Genomic DNA, 18,422 nt, shown 5'->3' with positions numbered 1-18,422 from the left:
TTTTCCCCCCATCCTACTCTCTTTGCTCGTGTATTCTGACTCTAGAGGGGGTGGGGGTGGGGGTGGGGGTGGTTGCACTTCAGCCAAGGTGGATGGAAACCAAGCTCATGATAAAAGCCTGACCTTTGTCTGCGCTCTATCATTTCGCTGCAGGGACAATGTTGAGGTGCGGAAAGAAGAGAAATGTCAGAACAAAAGGAAAAAAAAAAATTGCCATTGTTCAGTGAGGTGCAAATAAAGCCGGACTTTGATATGTGAGGCGGAGCCTGCTTCCTCTTCAGTGTTGTTGTCTTCCCCATCTGTGTAGTGCAGGACTATGAACGCACCTTTATGAATTCATTTTTTTGCTTCTTTTTTTCTGTTTGTCTACAAACCTTTGAGCTGGGCTCTTTGTGTGCTTTTGTTTATCGTGGTCAGAGTGCTCGCTGGGTGTTAGAGGCTGTGGGGTCCTGCTGCCACTGAGCCTCCGCTACAACACATACTCATACATACACACAATGGCACTGGGATCATGGCATGCCGTGGGCCACAAAAGCAGCACACACACACACACAGACACACACACACACACAGACACACACACACACACACACACACACACACACACACACACACACACACACACACACACACACACACACACACACACAGACACTGACATCCACAGGCTTACATACTACGTTTTACCAACTTTGGCATTCACACACACCTGAGGCGATGCAGGGCAACCTCTGAATTGTTAAGGTTATTCCACTCTCAACAAACCTTAAACAGTGCCCTGACACGACGGGGCGTAGTGTCAGGGCAGTGCACAGGTAGCTGTTAAGCCTCATTAATTTGGTCAGCCAGGTTTTAATTACAATACATCTGAGACACAGAGAGTCTGTCTTGCGGTCAAGCTGCTGGATTGGTGATGGCAGGAACTACAAAGAATATATATGTGTTACTTTGTGTTTTTTAAACAGGCCCTATTATGGATTTTTCCATACTATTTTCCGGGTGCATATTTTTATCTCAAGTTACAGTTACAACATGTTTACATGCGTTAATGCTCATAATCCTCCTTGTTTTTCTCATCCTGGCTGTCCTGCAGCACCTCTTCTCACCCTCTCTCTGAAACGCTCCGTAGCGCTGGCTCCTCCCTCCAGAAAGCAAAGTCTGCTCTGATTGGTCAGCTAGCCCGCTCTGTTGTGATTGGTCAACGGTTCACGTTTCAAAAAACTCTTCCTCCAGAGCTTCAGCTCCGTCTCTCTGTTTTGTTGTTTGAGGGCCAAACTAGCCAGAAGGAGTTTTACTTCACTTCTGTAAGGAGTTACAGAAGTGAAGGAGAGAATTCAATGGAGCCGTTTCAGGAGCTTCTGAGGGGGAGGGTAACTCCTTTTAGGCGTGGACTTCAGGTTTTACACTCTACGGACCTTTTACATGTACAAAAATATATATAACACACTAAAGAAGAGGGAAAAAGTGGAAAAGCATAATAGGGCCACTTTAAAAAAAAAGTGTGTGATCCAGTTTTATCTCACCCTGCCCAGGGCTACGGACGGCTCATAATCTCAAGAAACCAAATTCAAACACAATAGCCACAAAAAAAAGCCTTACAGGCAAATTGTTTTCTGGCCGAGTCATGTTTTTTCAATTTAATCCAAGAGGACATTAAGTGTTTTGTTTTTTTAGATGGCGTGGAAGTGGATAGTTTAGTTTCCACTACATGTTCTTCCAGACTTCTGTTCTGAGATGAGACGACAGCAGAAGGAGCTCTGAAGAGATCACAGCAGAGGTTATGGGGGGTCCCAGTCTGAGAGGGGGGCTGTTGTGGGGGTGGCCTCGGTGTAACCCAGGTGTTTTGGCAGGAACGCGGTTTTCCTTCGCTGTATGTTCTGACTGCATAATGAACTCACTTGTATTCCACCCGAACACAGAAAGCCCTCCTCATATTTATTTGTTGAGCTTGGCAGCTGTTGCGGTTTGATCCTCGCTTTGGTTCCTCTTGTTGTATTTGACTTTGCAAACATCGGTGTGATGGAGAAAAATAAGCCGGGATTCACTCCTCATCTGTTTGAACTGAGAATGAATTGACTCTATTGGTGATGTCATCTGGGTTGTTTGTGATCGTACTTGAATTTTTTCAAATATTTCAGCATGCACTACAATCTGAGGGTCACTGAAATGTAAAAAATACATTTCCACAGTTTTGGTCCTGTGTTCCTGTTCCAAATGTTTGTTTTGACCACACAGTGATCTAGCTGTCAGATAAAACCGCACTTCACCGTTATCAGATCATAAAGCTATTAAGATGTAGAGGTAAGAAGAGATGTGTGTTTGGGATATCAGTGGGCAATCATTTCCAAAACAACATAGCTGAGGTCTAATTCATTCATAGAGAAAAAAAATGTCATTTTCAACCAGCTCTGTGTCACTGCAGAGCTGGCAGTACATGCAGATGAAGATGCACAAACGTATGAGTTTTGCTGGCGAGTGAGTGTGGAGGCCGGGCCCCTTTTATCTGCAGTGACACAGAGCCAACAATCATCTGTAGCTTCATAACACAGTACATTTTAAACCAGCGATCCCATCAAATGCAAATTATTTGATTTCAATCCCCACCAACTATATAGATTGCACAAATATCTGATGAGTTGCATTACAGCATCCAATGATTTAAGGCTTAACCCAACTCAGATTATATAACTCTATGTAAGTACAATACTAAATCACTGGAGTACACCTTTTAAAATCCATATATCAGTAAAGGGACTTTCTTTGCCTCAGCCAATTTTTGTTAATTAGTCATTTTATTTGTCAGTTTTGGTAACTTACTCCCTGTATCTAGTTGCAAAACCCTACTTAGAAGCTTTTATATTTAATAAAGTCCCCTCCCCGGCAGATGGTTCCTGTCAGCCTGCTCTGTGAAGCATGAAGCCGGTGCGCCGAGTGCGAAGGAAGATTAAAGTTTTGCAAAGATCTCCAAGGTTCAAAGAAGACACGGATCACTGTAACCATGGAGTGGTTGAGGGAAAATAAAAACCCAGAGCTGAGACAATCCCCCCCCCTGTGGCCTTTAATGCCTCTCAGTGATTCGTGGCGACCCGTTGATGGGCATCTCTGAGCCTCTCGGAGCCGGCGTGAGCTCCCAGCATGCCGTGTAATTGCCTGTCGGTGGCTGTAACGGCTAACTGTCTCTGCTAGGTTTACTTTTCATTATGCTGATGTATTCATCATGGGCCCTTACTGTTGACCTTATCAATCAGAGTTTAATTTCCTACAGAGTTCTTTTTAATTACAACTGTTTCTCTTCCTCCCCCCGCCCCCCCGAGGCATGTTTCAGATTGCAGTGCCCGCCTGTTAGGAGGTGGCATGGTTAACGGTGGCGAACCCCCGTCGCCCGGTCAGAGATTAATCAGCCGTTATAGCGCCTCTGCCATGCTCCGAGACTAAAGTCAAATCCGCGGCGCTCTGCTTAATTGGCAGTGAAATGGCGGAGAGCGATATAGTGGCGCAGACCGGCAGCCAGCGGTAAAGGGCAGCCGGTGCTCCAGCGCTCACCTTTCAGCTGTCACACAACCATGATTACATTAGCCTGTACAGGTCTGATAACTGTATACATCCAACCCACGTAATTAAATTGATTTGTAGAACAAAAATATAACTCTGTGGCCTTTAATGCCACTCATGTGTGGGGACAGAAGTGGTTATTATTGAAACATATGTAATGCAATTTGTTAATTTATTTGCAACATATCTGCCTAAAGCTAAGAGCAGGAAAAGGTGGAAGCTTTTCATTAAAGTGGCCCTATTGTGCTTTTCCACTTTTCCCCTCTTCTTTAGTGTGTTATATATATTTTTGTACATGTAAAAGGTCCGTAGACTGTAAAACCTGAAGTCCACGCCTAAAAGGAGTTACCCTCCCCCTCAGAAGCTCCTGAGCTCCTGAAACGGCTCAATTGAATTCTCTCCTTCACTTCCGTAACTTTATGAGGTCACAATGTAACTTTATGATGTCATAATGTAACTTTATGAGGTCACAATGTTACGGAAGTGACGTAAAACTCCTTCTGGCTAGTTTGTCCCTCAAACAACAAAAGAGAGAGACGGAACTGAAGCTCCTGAGGAAGAGTTTTTTGAAATGTGAAACGTTGACCAACGGAGCATTTCAGAGAGAGGGTGAGAAGAGGTGCCGCAGGACAGCCAGGATGAGAAAAACAAGGAGGATTATGAGCATTAACGCATGTAAACATGTTGTAACTGTAACTAGAGAAATATGCACCCGGAACATAACATAATAGGGCCTGTTTAAAGGAAATAAAGGCTGAAATAAGGCTTTCCTAGAGATATTATACGAAGTAGAAGGATTTTGTCAAGTCTACCTTGAAGCCAGTTAACAGAATTCGCCCCGCTGCCTCCAAAAAATGAGGAAAATGATGTTGATCCCCTCCACCCACCTCTTGTGTGACACAGTGGACGAAAAGGTCATGGTATTTCAATCCCGGTCTCTAGTTTGAATAAGCAAACACAACAATCTCACATGAGCAGTTTTCCTTCTGCTTGTTAACACATGAAACAGAAAATGGTGCGTTTGATTCCTGTTCTGTCCCGGAGATGTAACAAAAAAAAAAAAAAAAAAAAAAAAGAAAAAAAAAAATTTCAGTTTACCCTTGCATCTCATCTTTTCATGTTCAGCCAAACAGCCACAAGGTTTCATAAGACGCTGGCAAATGGACCTCCCTCCGTTCACAAACAAGAGGTTACTGCTCGCCATTTAACCAAGTGCTTTCAGTGGCCATTGAAGGTGTTTGCTTTTAAAAATTGGGGTTACCTGGAGAGCAGTCTCTGGCATTTTGTGTGTGTTTGCTCATTTCGTTTCATTTTTTAAGCACACATCCTATTAGAGGCTGTCTAAAGCCTGAAGGCAGAGTCGTAGTTGAGCACCTCGCAGTCTGATCGAAATGCCAAAGGGACACATTTTCTCATCGGCACAACAAAAAAGCTCAGCAAAGAGAGCAACCCGGAGAAGCGCTTCGTTCTGACTCCACCTGCAGAGCGAGATGACGCAGACACATTTAGCTATGCGGGGTTGTCGTGTTCCCTCCGTATTGATCAGGAGATTAAACCGTGTTTAGGTTTTGATTCAAGGTGCCATGGAGGAGTATGTAGCTAATCACTTAGCGTAGAGGCATTAGCGCTTGCAGCCGAGGGTTCGATCGCGGTAAGCGGCCGCAATGTTTCCCCTGGGAGCCCTCTGGAACTGATGGTTCTGGCTGCATCATTTCTCCAACCATGCTCCTCCACCCCTCTTCAAAATCTGATAACCTGCATTATTAGCAAAAAAGAGAGGCGCTCATCCATCCATTTTCCGTGTTAATGACTCATGTCTCAGGCTGTCGATGCATGGACCCCCACTCTGTGACGACGGCGTCGTATTTCTCTCCAGTGATCAGATGTGCTGCAGATGTGGGGTTGGGGGTTGACGTGTGGGTGGCACCCCATCAAGACACTACCGCGATTACAGGAGGTGGACACTCCTCTAATGTCCTCATCACTCCTGGTGAAAAACCATTCCATCCCACACACACACACACACACACACACAGAGAGAAAGCAGCGAGGCTTTGAGACATCATTAACCCGCAGCGGCAGCAAGTCCATGCTGACTGATGGAAAGATGCACTTCATGTTGTGTTCTGGTGATATCACAAAGGTCACCAGCATGGAGAGGCCATCAGGCTAAATCGTGATGTTCTGTTGTCTGCCGTTGTGTTATATGTAGGGATGATGCATTGATACCAATATCAGGACGATAGTGACTCAAATAGCTGGATCTGGTATCAATCAATAACAAATCAGTACATTTATATCGATGTATTTACTTTTTACATTTTACTTTAGAATGTTAGGAATGCAATGTTTTCGTCAAGCCTGATGTTGCCTTTAACATTAATGATCCCAGTCAATTGAAGTAATTATTTATGCAAAAATGACAGAAAAATGCAGTTTTCATCCTCTCAAATTGCCTTTTTCTCTCTGTTTTATATAATTTTAAACTGATATCTTTAGGTTTTGACTGACAAAACAAGACATTTAAAGACACATTTTATAGACCAAACAATTGATGGAGTAAATAATCAGCAGATTAATCTATCATGTAAATAATAATTTGTTGCATTTAATTCATCGTTCAAGTTTTGACCAATGTGTTGCTGCATTAAAAAGGTTTACCCTTGATTTGTAATTCCTGTTAATTATGAAGATGTATTACCATGTTGCTGATACAATTTTTTTATTTCAATTTATTACTTTAATAATGAATAATAATTCAGTACATTTATATCTATGTATTCATTTGTTACATTTAGTTTGGCAAAGTTAGTAAAGCAATGTTTACATCACAGCTGGTGTTGCCTTTGAGTCACTTCCACACAGTAAGACATTCAGCTTATTCATTAAAAACATAAAGCCCAGTTATCGTTATGACTTAAAATGTCAGATCGGTGCATCACTTGCTATAAACGTACGTTCAGAGACTGCCTCTGATCACTTTGTGCTCTCACAATAGAACATTTTGGCATTTCTGATAACAGAACATTTAGGTCAGCCTGGCACTAAGTAGTCACGGCGAGCGGCACAGACGGCCACATCGGGGATTTAAAGGGCAAAAGGCCTCCGAAGCTGTGAGACGAATATGAAGTTGAGTACGACTCTCTTCTTGATCTCCAGACTCCTCATTAGCTGTCACGCATTGTGCTCAAATAGTGTTTCAGCCTGTATTACACATTATTTGGGGTTATGCACTTGTTCCAAGCTGGAGGAGGACATCATTTTCTATTTTTCTCTTATGATAACTCACTTCCTCTCCTTGATTTTGCAGACATTTTGCTGGATAATCCCAGAGCTAGATCTAACATGAATAAGTATGCTAATGAGTAGTACCTGCATCACGTTCCACCGGAAAAAAACTGATTTGTCTGTCTTTGCGGTAGCTTTGGCAGTGACAGGGATGACCCATAAAAATCATGTTTCTCTATGACATTCCTGCACAGCGTCGTCAGCAAGCTATCAATTCCCAAAATGACATGGTTTGGCATTTAAAGTTGAAATCGGGCATCATTCTACCCGTCACCGTAGCAAACTCATGCATATTTATTGCGTCCTAATAGACGATTGTGTGCTCCCATCTCTGTGACCCTGTAAATTATCTCCTCTGACTGGATCAGGACCGTTAGTCATGCTTTCTGTCCTGACACCCGTGAATATGCATCCCTGTAGCGGTAGCATGTTTTCACCAGGTCTCATTAGGGTTTTGAGGACACCAACAAAGTCCTCAAAAATGTAATTCCACAACTTGTGCTAAAATCAATCAACCTTGGTTCTTTATCTTGTATCTTCACAAGAATGTTGGTGTACTTGAAGTGTGTTCTATTGTTATACTAACTGCCAAAAAGTTCATTTTCATCCAGCAAAAAAACAAACAGACATAAGAGATCCTTTTATTATCATAGTTAAATAAGATAATAAAAGAATCACTTGGTATTCCATTACTTTGAGCTAACTAGTTTGCCTTCCCTGCAAGCTTGCTAACTAGTCCTTATGCACTCTCAGTAGCAAAACATGGCCGTGTCTGTTAAATCTGATTTGAAGTGACGTGAAAACAGATAATCACATTAAGACTGGATGGAAGTGAGAAAGAAAAATCGAATTGTTCTCTGTTCTCACATAATAGGAATGTAGTAACAATTGTTGGTCTTGGTTGTTTGTTAAAGTACACGTTTTAGCATCGACATGTGGCTTTTACTGACATTCAGTGAATAACTGAAGTGGTCTGCATTTATATCTAGATTATAGAGATGCACTGATTGCAATCTCGGCCACTTCAGATTTCCAATTTATATATAATTTCTATCTCACCTGCTGATTCCGATTTCTTTCTTTGAACTATAATTTAACGCCATCCTGAAAAATAATTTCAACAACCCTGAAATCAGTGTAGACAGTCAAAAATTCTACATGTTATCCTTTTACTTTCTTATTGGCATCTTAAGTGGTTATTTATTTAAAAACACAGCTAAATATTGACAATATAAATCATCAGCCCATGAAAGTTTTTATCCTTACTTTTTGCATATGCCCTTCATTCCCTATTAAACCACATCATGTTTTTTTCATTCTTTATTTATGCAATGTTGCTCAGGGGACCACAGAAAAAACTGCCATGTTTTGTGTCATGCTCAGCCCAATAACTTGAACGCACACAAAGTCTAATTTGTGGCTTTGTTCTGGCGTAGCTAAAAAGCACTAAGAAGTTATTCCCTCTGCCTCTCCTTTTTTAGACCGCCACGAGGTAAACAAATGGCAACTGGGTCGGCACGGTGCCGCACAGGCCAGGGGGGCCGTGACTCAATTATGGCCCTTAATCAGGCCCTCAGCACATGAACTTTGTTTTGGCTTGGCCTTGGATACCGCTTTCTGCTGCCAGCGCAGTGGTGGTCATTGATCAAGCATGGCACTTTGCTTTGAAACCTGCAGGGAATGCTTGAAGGAAGAAAAGAACAAAAGAGAGAAAAGAGGTTTAGGGGGACGATTAGCAAAATGAGAATGTTTTGTAGAAACTGAAGCTGGAGGAGCCAAGAACAGAATAAAAAGTGCATGTATTCTTGCAGCAGTACACTGCATTTGCCTGTGTGTGCATGTCAAAGTTGAATTGTTTATCCCTCGACTGTTCCTCACGTGAAATGAAATTGACAGATCCGTTGCACCCTGGTAGCAGAAGTGTTTCACTTTCGCCTCACACTCTGCCTTCTTGTCCTCCACAGTGAATAAGCACAAGCCGTGGATTGAGACATCGTACCATGGGGTGATCACTGAAAACACTGACATCGTTCTGCTCGATCCTCCTCTGGTGGCCCTGGACAAAGACGCCCCCATCCCCTACGCAGGTATGGTTCATTTCAACCCTAATGGCTGTCAACTGGAGGGTGATCATGGCAACTGGGGCGGGAGGCTGGCTATCTCCGACCGAACGGAGGCAGCCAACGATGACTCAGGTGTTAATCCGCACAGGGAAGCATATAGCTGCAGGATATACTTACAGTGAGGATATAAACCATATAAAGCTGTCATGTGATATCAATGTGAAGGGGCTTAAATTGGCTTCATGTACCATAACTGCAGCATCACAGCTTTTTTTTTCTTCTTCTTAGCGTTAACCCTGCTATGTGCTGCAACCATTTAATCCAATAATTCCCAGTGAGCACACATCACATCCAAGACTCATATTTCATATTTATTTAGAGTGTAAAGTGGCCTAAATAAGCCCCATGGTGGCTGAGGATGCTGCAAAAAAAAAGAAACGAGTCAAACCGGATTAGATTCTTCCCACTTTGTGACCATTCCAGCTCTTCTAAAGGGTGCCAGCTCTTGTGGGAGAACGTTTGCTGCAGGCTGTTGGCAAGCCCAGGCTGCCTGTGTCCCGCCAGGGCGCTAATGTGGCCAAGGCCCTAGCATGGGGCTGCAGCGTGGGGCTAGAGCCCACTCACCGAGGCCCTCGAGCTGGGTTGGATGGATGGATGAAGTGAGAGAGAGTGTGTGCGCGAGCGTGCCTGCGTGTATGCTACTAAAACAATTTCCCATTGTTTTCTACTGTGTGTGTGTGTGTGTGTGTGTGTGTGTGTGTGTGTGTGTGTGTGTGTGTGTGTGTGTGTGTGTGTGTGTGTTGTGTGTGTTGTGGCATGGCCTGAGGGGGCTCACTGTAATGGCCACCCTACAGGGAGAAAGAGAGAAAATGATGAGACAGTAGGGAGGGCAGCTGGCTGACCAGCATATGTCCTCTGGCTCTCAGTAGACTGACAGCAACACAACAACAACACACACACACACACACACACACACACACACACACACACACACACACACACACACACACACACACACACACACACACACACACAACGAGCAGAGTGCATGGGTATTCCTGGATTTCATAAGCGAGGTACCGAGAGAGATTTTCTCACTAAATAATTAAAAAGCGAGAACATTAACATCATCTGTCTTCCAGAAGTCTCCTTCTCTTCTTCCTGCTATTTCTATCAGTTCTCATTTCTCTCTTGTTCCCATCTCATCACCACTTCCCACATGTTCTTTTTTATTTTGTATCTCACCTCCTCCTCCCACACACCTTCCAGCTATACCCAACAAACCCCCTACACACAAACAAACACACACACACACACAACAAACCCCACACACACACAAACAACACACACACACACACACACACACACACACACATTGCAACAGTCACTCCTCTTCTCTCCTCTTAGAGCAGCGGTGTGTCCAACCAGGCAGACACAGTTCAGAGCAGAGACAGTTATCCAGTAATCGTGCCTTCTTCCAACAAATTGCCGGGGCGTAGTGTCAGGGCAGTGCACAGGTAGCTGTTAAACCTCATTAATTTGGTCAGCCAGGTTTTAATTACAATACATCTAAGACACAGAGAGTCTGTCTTGCGGTCAAGCTGCTGGATTGGTGATGGCAGGAACTACAAAGAATATATATGTGTTACTTTGTGTTTTTTAAACAGGCCCTATTATGCTATTTTCCGGGTGCATATTTTTATCTCAAGTTACAGTTACAACATGTTTACATGCGTTAATGCTCATAATCCTCCTCGTTTTTTCCTCATCCTGGCTGTCCTGCAGCACCTCTTCTCACCCTCTCTCTGAAACGCTCCGTAGCGCTGGCTCCTCCCTCCAGAAAGCAAAGTCTGCTCTGATTGGTCAGCTAGCCCGCTCTGTTGTGATTGGTCAACGTTTCACATTTCAAAAAACTCTTCCTCTGGAGCTTCATCTCCGTCTCTCTCTTTTGTCATTTGAGCGCCAAACTAGCCGGAAGGAGTTTTATGTGACTTCCGTAACATTGTGACCTCATAAAGTTACAGAAGTGAAGGAGAGAATTCAACAGAGCCGTTTCAGGAGCTCATGAGCTTCTGAGGGAGAGGGTAACTCCTTTTAGACGTGAACTTCAGGTTTTACACTCTACGGACCTTTTACATGTACAAAAATATATATAACACACTAAAGGAGAGGGGAAAAGTGGAAAGTATAATAGGGCCTCTTTAAATAATTTCCTCTGTGCCTACCTATAAGCACCACACGATTGGGTTTAATTCAATGCACCAACACCAACAAACCAGCACAAACACCTGCAGTATTTCCCCCCCTTGTCTTTTACATCACTCCAAACCTGCTCAGTAATCCTCCCGGACTGCTGAGCAGGGTGCAACAGTCACCACACTCACTGGTCTGGAACAACAGGAAAAGTGGCACCGCTGTGCCTGAAAGCTGAGACTGACATCAGCCATCACTGCTGCTACAAGCTTCAAAACCACACAGACAGCATGTCAGGGAGAGTGAAACCCACTGGTACAGATAGACTCATTGTTTTATGCATGGCTATGTCTGACAAAGTGCAGGCGTCTCTCTCTAGGAAACAAAGAGAAAAAGGTAGTCGATGCAAACAGCTGTGCTGCAGATAACTGTATCACACTTTGATGTACATTCTGATGCTTTTTGCTCTATACCAAGGCCTATTCTTTATTCATGAATAGGTTGCACATGTGTTAGAATAAAATTCGTCTGGAGCATATGCTGCTGTCTAATCTGTCACAACAAATTATTTTATTAGTTGACAAGTGCCAGCACAAAGTCAGTCGGTCGTCAACTTGAGTTTTTCCATTCCCTGACAGCTACACATGCCCTGATGTAGCTGAGACTGTGCAGAAACGAACCTAAGTGATGCTTCAACTCGGTAAACCTGGGCCTTATGTAGTACAGACACAGCCCCGTCACCTGACAGAGTGTGGATATTCCATCAAATCCATGCATAGCAACCACAGTGTGCATGGCAACAGCACAGTTAAGGTTCACAACAGTTTCGGTTACAAAAAAAGCCTGAATTGTAGTTCAGTGATGGGATGCAAACTCCGATGAACACCTCCACACCCGTAAGACTTCAGTACTCTGCAACCAGAGTGCTTGTTGAATGGTCAAACAGCTATGAAACCCTTTTGAAACAGTCATTAACAAGTTTTCCTTCTGACGTATTCAGACGACATGCCGTACAAAATAGTTTATTACTTTTACTTTTTGCTTCTCTACATAAAAGCCACACCACTTCCACCTTTGACACTGTCCTTTGTCATTGGCCGTAAATGTCGTTGCCAGAATTGACCCTTAGCTAAGCCCCGCCCCCTGCTGCTACTCTGTCAAGCTGTCCAATCTACCATGGAGCCCACACTGTCACTAACTGAATAAATTGTGTTTGAAAGATAAATCCAGGATGCTAAACTGATACAGCAGCAAAAACAGGATACAAAGATAAAGATAGAAGCTAAAGCCTTCCAATCACAGAGTTAAAGTGTACAACCTCATCGACTGGAGATCAGGACAATAGACTATAAAAATAAGCAACAACACTGTTCCTTTAAGGCAGGGTAGGTCTTTATTCACTACGAGAATCATTAAAAAGCAAAAGCAGCAGGTGTATACATTCAGCATAGCTAACACCTGGAATAGGCTCATGCTACGCTTTGATAGGCTGGTCTGCTTTCGAGGGGCGGGACTTTACAGAGGGTGAGTTGTCCTACATGGATACAGTGCCATGAGTTATTAGCCTAGAACACCACCTAAAGAAATGTGCCCCTCGGAGGGTAAGAAGATCTTGGTGCAGTTGTCCCATTTGTAATACATTTGGTAACTTGGTAACATTGCCACAGCATTTGTTTTGATGTAAGATACAAACCGGTTCTGCATCATTTAAAGGAGTTTTAACGTGGTGAAGACAATCAATCAATCAAAAGCATCCACAAGTGACAGCTGTAGCTCAAATGGCGGAGCGGAGAATCTGCAAGTCAGAAGTGTTGAAGTGTTTGTATGAAGATTTCCTATAAATGGTAAGTGAATTCAGAGTTATTCCTCTGTGCTAACCTTACGTTCCTTTGTTTGACCACAGCAGCTAAACAGTATTGATTTACGAATGTAAAATACATTCTGAAAAAAATATTCACTTTGCTGCCTCTTCAAGTGAAGCCTGCTCACTGAACTCCGTAGTGGTGGATAATAAGTGGGACCAGCTCAGTGGTCCATTAGCTTATTTAAAGTGGCCTTTTTTTAGGAGACTGCTACCACTGGACTGACTAAGCCTCTAAAGTGTCGGGTTAATGAGGTTAATGGACAAAAGCTGTGCTGAGTGTCCGTATTTGACACAGGTTAGCTGGTTGTCAGTCACTCCTGCTTTCTTCTATTGCCTCTGCACACCGACACCAGAGCCCTTAGATCTCCTTGTGGCGTGGGCGTCACACCACAAAGTGTATTCATGTGTCAATCCCTCACTTTCACAGGCCAGCTAATGTCTAAACTGTGACCCACATACACATGGTGCACAGTCGACAACACTGGCAGCTTCAGAAGACCCCCAGGGTGCCGTGCACACATACGCATTCAGTATGCATAAATTATAATGTTTCACCCTTTATGTTTGCTCTGATGAATCATATATGCAGTTCGGCTTTTTCCCTCATACTCTGAATACGGGAGGACTTAGTTTTTATTTACCGTCTGTGCCCTGCAATCATTCACAGCAGAGAAGAAGTCAGACTGACAGCAGGAATCAGTCTGTTCCTGCTGTCTCATTTGATGTCTGAACAAACAACAGTCCACGTAAATAACCACTGGTACAAACACATTTGTTCTTATGTACGAGGGTTTCAGGAGAACTTGCTGCATTCACCATTTCTCGTATTTTTGGAATATTTTCTCTTAGGTATGAACTAAATTTACGAGCTGTTATCCAAGTTTTTCCACTACTGCATTGTATATTTAATATCTTAAAATCAATTTTGAGTTTGACAACCCATTATAAGTTTAAATCTGCATATTTAATAATATAATTCTAAATGTATTCATAAAGCCTAACGATATCACCAGTATTTTACATTTATATTAATGCAGTAGTATAACACTAAAATACCAATATGAACATCTTAAATAATTTGAACTCCTCCTGTTTCATGTCATCATTGCCATGCTGTGACGAGATGATTTTCATATGGAACCATTTCTTCTTTATTTCAGTGACAGTACGACCTCATGTGACAATGTATTAAGGGCACGCGTAATTTCAGCCCATTACTTTAGCTGGTCCTTTTATTCATTTTCTGGCGATGTTAAAACGGTTACACTTTCCTTTATGGATGATGTTATGGACGCACGCCCATTTATTAACAGGCGATAATCTTCGTGTTAATGCGGTTCATTTTCACAGTTATCTGAAGTTAGGAGTACTTTCTTGGATCTAACGTGGCAGACTAGTACGAGAAAAAAGTACTAAGAAAAGTAAGAGAAAGTTAAGATACACTGAAACATTTTATTGGTCATTTACGGTAAAATTCGGAAAGTGACCTACTGGATTATGCTTTGACTGTATATTGCTTTGAAAGCAATGCATTCTGGGAAGTCATAATGCCTGCTCCCATAATCCCAAAGGCCAAGTGTTGGTTTTTTTCGAGCAATTTCCGTCATCTCTGACCTTAGCTTTCTTCAGAGAATCCAATTGTTTCCCATTAGACCGCGGGTAATATCATATTGTCACCCATTGCCATAAAGCATCTAAATTTAATTTGTGAAAACATACAGGCTGGTTAATGTGCTGTGATTAATTAGCCTTTCACAATTTGTCTTATTGGGAGAGAGATCTCGAGCTAATTATGAAAAGTATCTCATTAGCACGGTAGCAGCGAGCTAAGCACAGTGTGTAGGTGAAGCATGAACACCACGACGTTTTCATTAACTAGAGAGGAATGAGAAGGATTTGTTTGTGGGAGAGGTGACACAGATGGGATACATGTGTGGAAGTGAGATGAATAGCATCATGAGTAGAGAGTATAAAGGTTATATGTGTCTATTTGTAAAAGGAAATATAATGATTTACTATTAAATGCTTTTAAGAATGTTGTAAAACATGCACATGTTGACAGGGCCAATCAAACAATTTCTGTCATGCTGTGATAAATACAACTCAGATACAATATCTGTGAAGCTTCCTGAGTTATTGCTGAAGGTGAGCTGTCACTGTATTTAAGCTCAGTGTCCTGCAGTTTCGTCATTGCCATGAGGAAATAATGTCAAGCATTTAGCCAAAAAAAGCCCCATGGCGATCTCATAAATGTAGAGTCTAAAAGGAAATCATCTCCTGTCAAACTGTATGAAAGGGAAACTACACGTCACTTTTATTGCGATCGGATAACAGAGATGTGAAGTTGAAGAAGAGGCTTTCTGACGAGAGACCCTTTGTGCCTTTTTAAAGATCATTATAGGAGCTGAATGAACATATGCAGCGGCCAACGGGCAGCTTTTAATGAGGCACCAGTTACATTTTTTTGCTTATTATCCTTTCAAAAAACAAGCAGGTGCTGCTGTGTCAATTCCATCAAAATCGGCAACTTCAAAGCTCTTGCTTAAAACCATGATTAAAAAGTAGCAGATTGAAATAATTTTGAGTGATAGTGTATCAGAAAAAATATATTTTCCACAACATTGTGCCAGATGTTTTTTCTCCATCTGTGCTTTCTGTTCAGGCTTTCCTCCCACAGCAATTTAGCTCCTCCTTCCTCTTTTTTTTTTGGTCATTTTGCTTGAATTTTGACCTGGAATGAGCCCTCACTTTCTTCCCTCCTTCCTGTTCAATCACACTCCTTTTTTTCCCCATCTTTTCTCAAATCATTTTCAGTTATAATATCTTGAGTGTATGAAGGGCTGATAAGAAACAGGTGGGCAGAGCCAACTTTGTCCAAGATAAGGACTCTAGTGCAAACACAGCAAATCTGTAAAGTCAAACTGAAGCACAGTGTTTTATTCAGTTGATAATCTTTTTCATGCAAACTTCTATCTGTAGACTCGTGAACTGGAAAGCACAGGCGGCATAATCTCGCCTTCTGGCCTTTAGAGCGCCTCCGACTTTGGCTTCAAGACAATGGAGCCATCACTCTGCCATTGTTCACGTACTCATTTATTAATGAAGTACTGAAATGCAATCTGCTTCCTCACTGAACCACACAGATGAGGGAAATAGTCTTTGTAATGAGATTTTTTTTGTCTAGGCTTTTAGCTTTTTATTTTTTTTGCTCTTTTGATGAGTTACAGAACTGGCGGGGGGGGCAGGGCTCACTCGCTCATTCTCTTGAATGCCTTTTAAAGCAGAATTTCCAGTCAACTACCTCCTCGTCGTACCTGTGTGAGTGTCGTTGCTGCTTTCAAACTGAGGCTTTTACTGCTTTTGAAATTAGAAACTGATTTGTGAGGCTCTATTTCTGAAGTGGGTACATTTTTTCTTCTTCTGCTGACTCAAAGAATCTTCTATTCAAAGAAGATATTGTGGTTTTTATCGACACTACAAACAGATCTAAGGTTTGTTCTTGCAGATTTTTCCGAGCCTTCTCTTAGAGTGAATTATCTGGGATGTGTTTAAAATTACCAAATTATTACTTTTCTTTGGGAGTCACTGCTCCATCCCAGGGGGCCAATAAACAATACTTAACAATACTGTACGACCATTAAGTGCTCCAAAATAATGTCCAAATGATATTAGACATATAACATTAGACATGTGCCTTATTTAATTTGTGTTTACACTATAAACAAATTGACAATCTTCAGTAAATTATAAAAATCATCTGTATAAAAAGGGTCTGACAAATATTTGTTTGAGGTCAACTTCAAATTTTATGATGATAGCTACATTGTGATGCTTAAAAGGGAGTTTTTCATAATTCTAATTACAACATTCAGAGGTATAATTGAATTTACCGTCAACTGCTAATGTAGTCGTCAAGGTAATAATAGCAAACTCTTGGTAACTCTCACAATGACCACACAGACTCCCGGCTAATCCAAACAATGTACTCCCCGTAACAGTTGTCATGAACAGGATTATTAAATTAGAGACCAAATCCTTCTGCTAACAACATAGAGAGGTGAAGTCCCTATTATTTTGGAAAAAAATATAGTAGTAGTGAACAGCAAGAGACAACTCAGTCGTATAATTCAACAGTTTTACGACGAAATGCAACTTTCTTGATGTGCAAAATCATCTTTCAAATTGACAAACATCAAACAGCACAATTCAAATGGGATTTAAAAAATGATATGTCTCCCCTGGACTGTTGTACATATTTATTTTGCAAAGATATTGCCTATAGTGGTCTATCAGAAGGGGGCGGGACTTAGCCTCTGTTGATCCTGCCCTTGATTTCATGAGAGACAAGGTCTGACACAATGTGGCTCAAATGCTGTGCGACAATAGAACCAGAAAATCTGCTTCATGTTGCAAGAATTATTCCATAAAGTGCTAAGTATATTATAATAAAAGCAGCATATGGCGCGAAACAATCTACCACATGGTTCTTGGTGTTTCAACACTTATTTTACAGCATTTCTAGGAAGAATAAATAGAAGTCCCTCATGTCAGTGTCACAACACGTTTGGTGACACTGATGACGAATATTCAGGCGTTAACATGCAAAAAAAAATACCTATTTGCCGTCGGCGGATATGTTGACAATTAGCACTCAAACCTCAAGGCTTCCAATTAAAGTTTCAACAAACTGTCGCTACTCCTGAGAGAAGAACATACAAGAAAGTGGAACCTGGAGTCGTCACAGTCAGATAGAGAGAGATCCCTGAAGTTCAACTCTCGAAGCAGCGCTCCATGTTTAAGCAGTTTGTCAATATCGCATTCATCACTTGCCAGAACATCACTGCTGCGCTTCAAAGAGTCTGACGCTGCTTTTGATATACAACTTAAATTTGGAGGTTCATCCTGTCTACCCTTGAATACTTGTGTTTTTCATTCATGCCGTCTCTGATCTGGCTCCCAGTCCTATCTCCGAAACATCTCCCCTGACTTCCAGCACTCTTTCTGTGTGTTTTTCTGAGCAGGACCTCCTCTTCTCTTTGAAATCTGACAGCATCCTCTCTGCACCACCCCTCCCCCTCCCCCTTTTCCCTCCCGCCGCTGCTCCATCACCTAGCCTTTTTTAAGTTTCCTCTTTGGAGCAGGAGAGTTTTAAAGCGGAAACAGACACAGTGTGTGTGTGTGTGTGTGTGTGTGTGTGTGTGTGTGTGTGTGTGTGTGTGTGTGTGTGTGTGTGTGTGTGTGTGTGTGTGTGTGTGTGTGAATATAAGCATCACTACTCAAACCGGATCTGTGTAGACCAGTGGTGGAATGTAACTAAGTACATTTACTCAAGTAAAGAAGTATACGTTTGAGTCTTTCCATTTTATGCTACTTTATACTTCTACTCCACTGCATGTCAGAAGCAAATATTGAACTTTTAAACTACACAACATTTGTCTGACAGCTATAGTTGCTTATCAGAT

The 18,422-nt window shown here is 42.1% G+C and overlaps 1 protein-coding gene across 1 annotated transcript in view; it reads left to right on the top strand.

Annotated features, from left to right (window-relative positions):
• The first annotated feature begins 1,048 nt into the window (after positions 1-1,048).
• LOC129092822 (calsyntenin-2-like) overlaps positions 1,049-18,422 on the top strand; it is a 165,182-nt gene continuing 147,808 nt past the window's right edge. Inside the window, exons 1-3 of the mRNA XM_054600852.1 lie at positions 1,049-1,075; positions 2,180-2,216; positions 8,805-8,927. Coding sequence (XP_054456827.1) covers positions 1,049-1,075; positions 2,180-2,216; positions 8,805-8,927 — 187 coding nt within the window. The remainder of the gene's footprint in view (positions 1,076-2,179; positions 2,217-8,804; positions 8,928-18,422) is intronic.

The sequence above is a fragment of the Anoplopoma fimbria genome, chromosome 1 (genome assembly GCF_027596085.1).
Source record: "Anoplopoma fimbria isolate UVic2021 breed Golden Eagle Sablefish chromosome 1, Afim_UVic_2022, whole genome shotgun sequence".
In the NCBI taxonomy this organism is placed as follows: domain Eukaryota; kingdom Metazoa; phylum Chordata; class Actinopteri; order Perciformes; family Anoplopomatidae; genus Anoplopoma; species Anoplopoma fimbria.
This window is presented reverse-complemented; position numbering and strand designations above follow the sequence as displayed.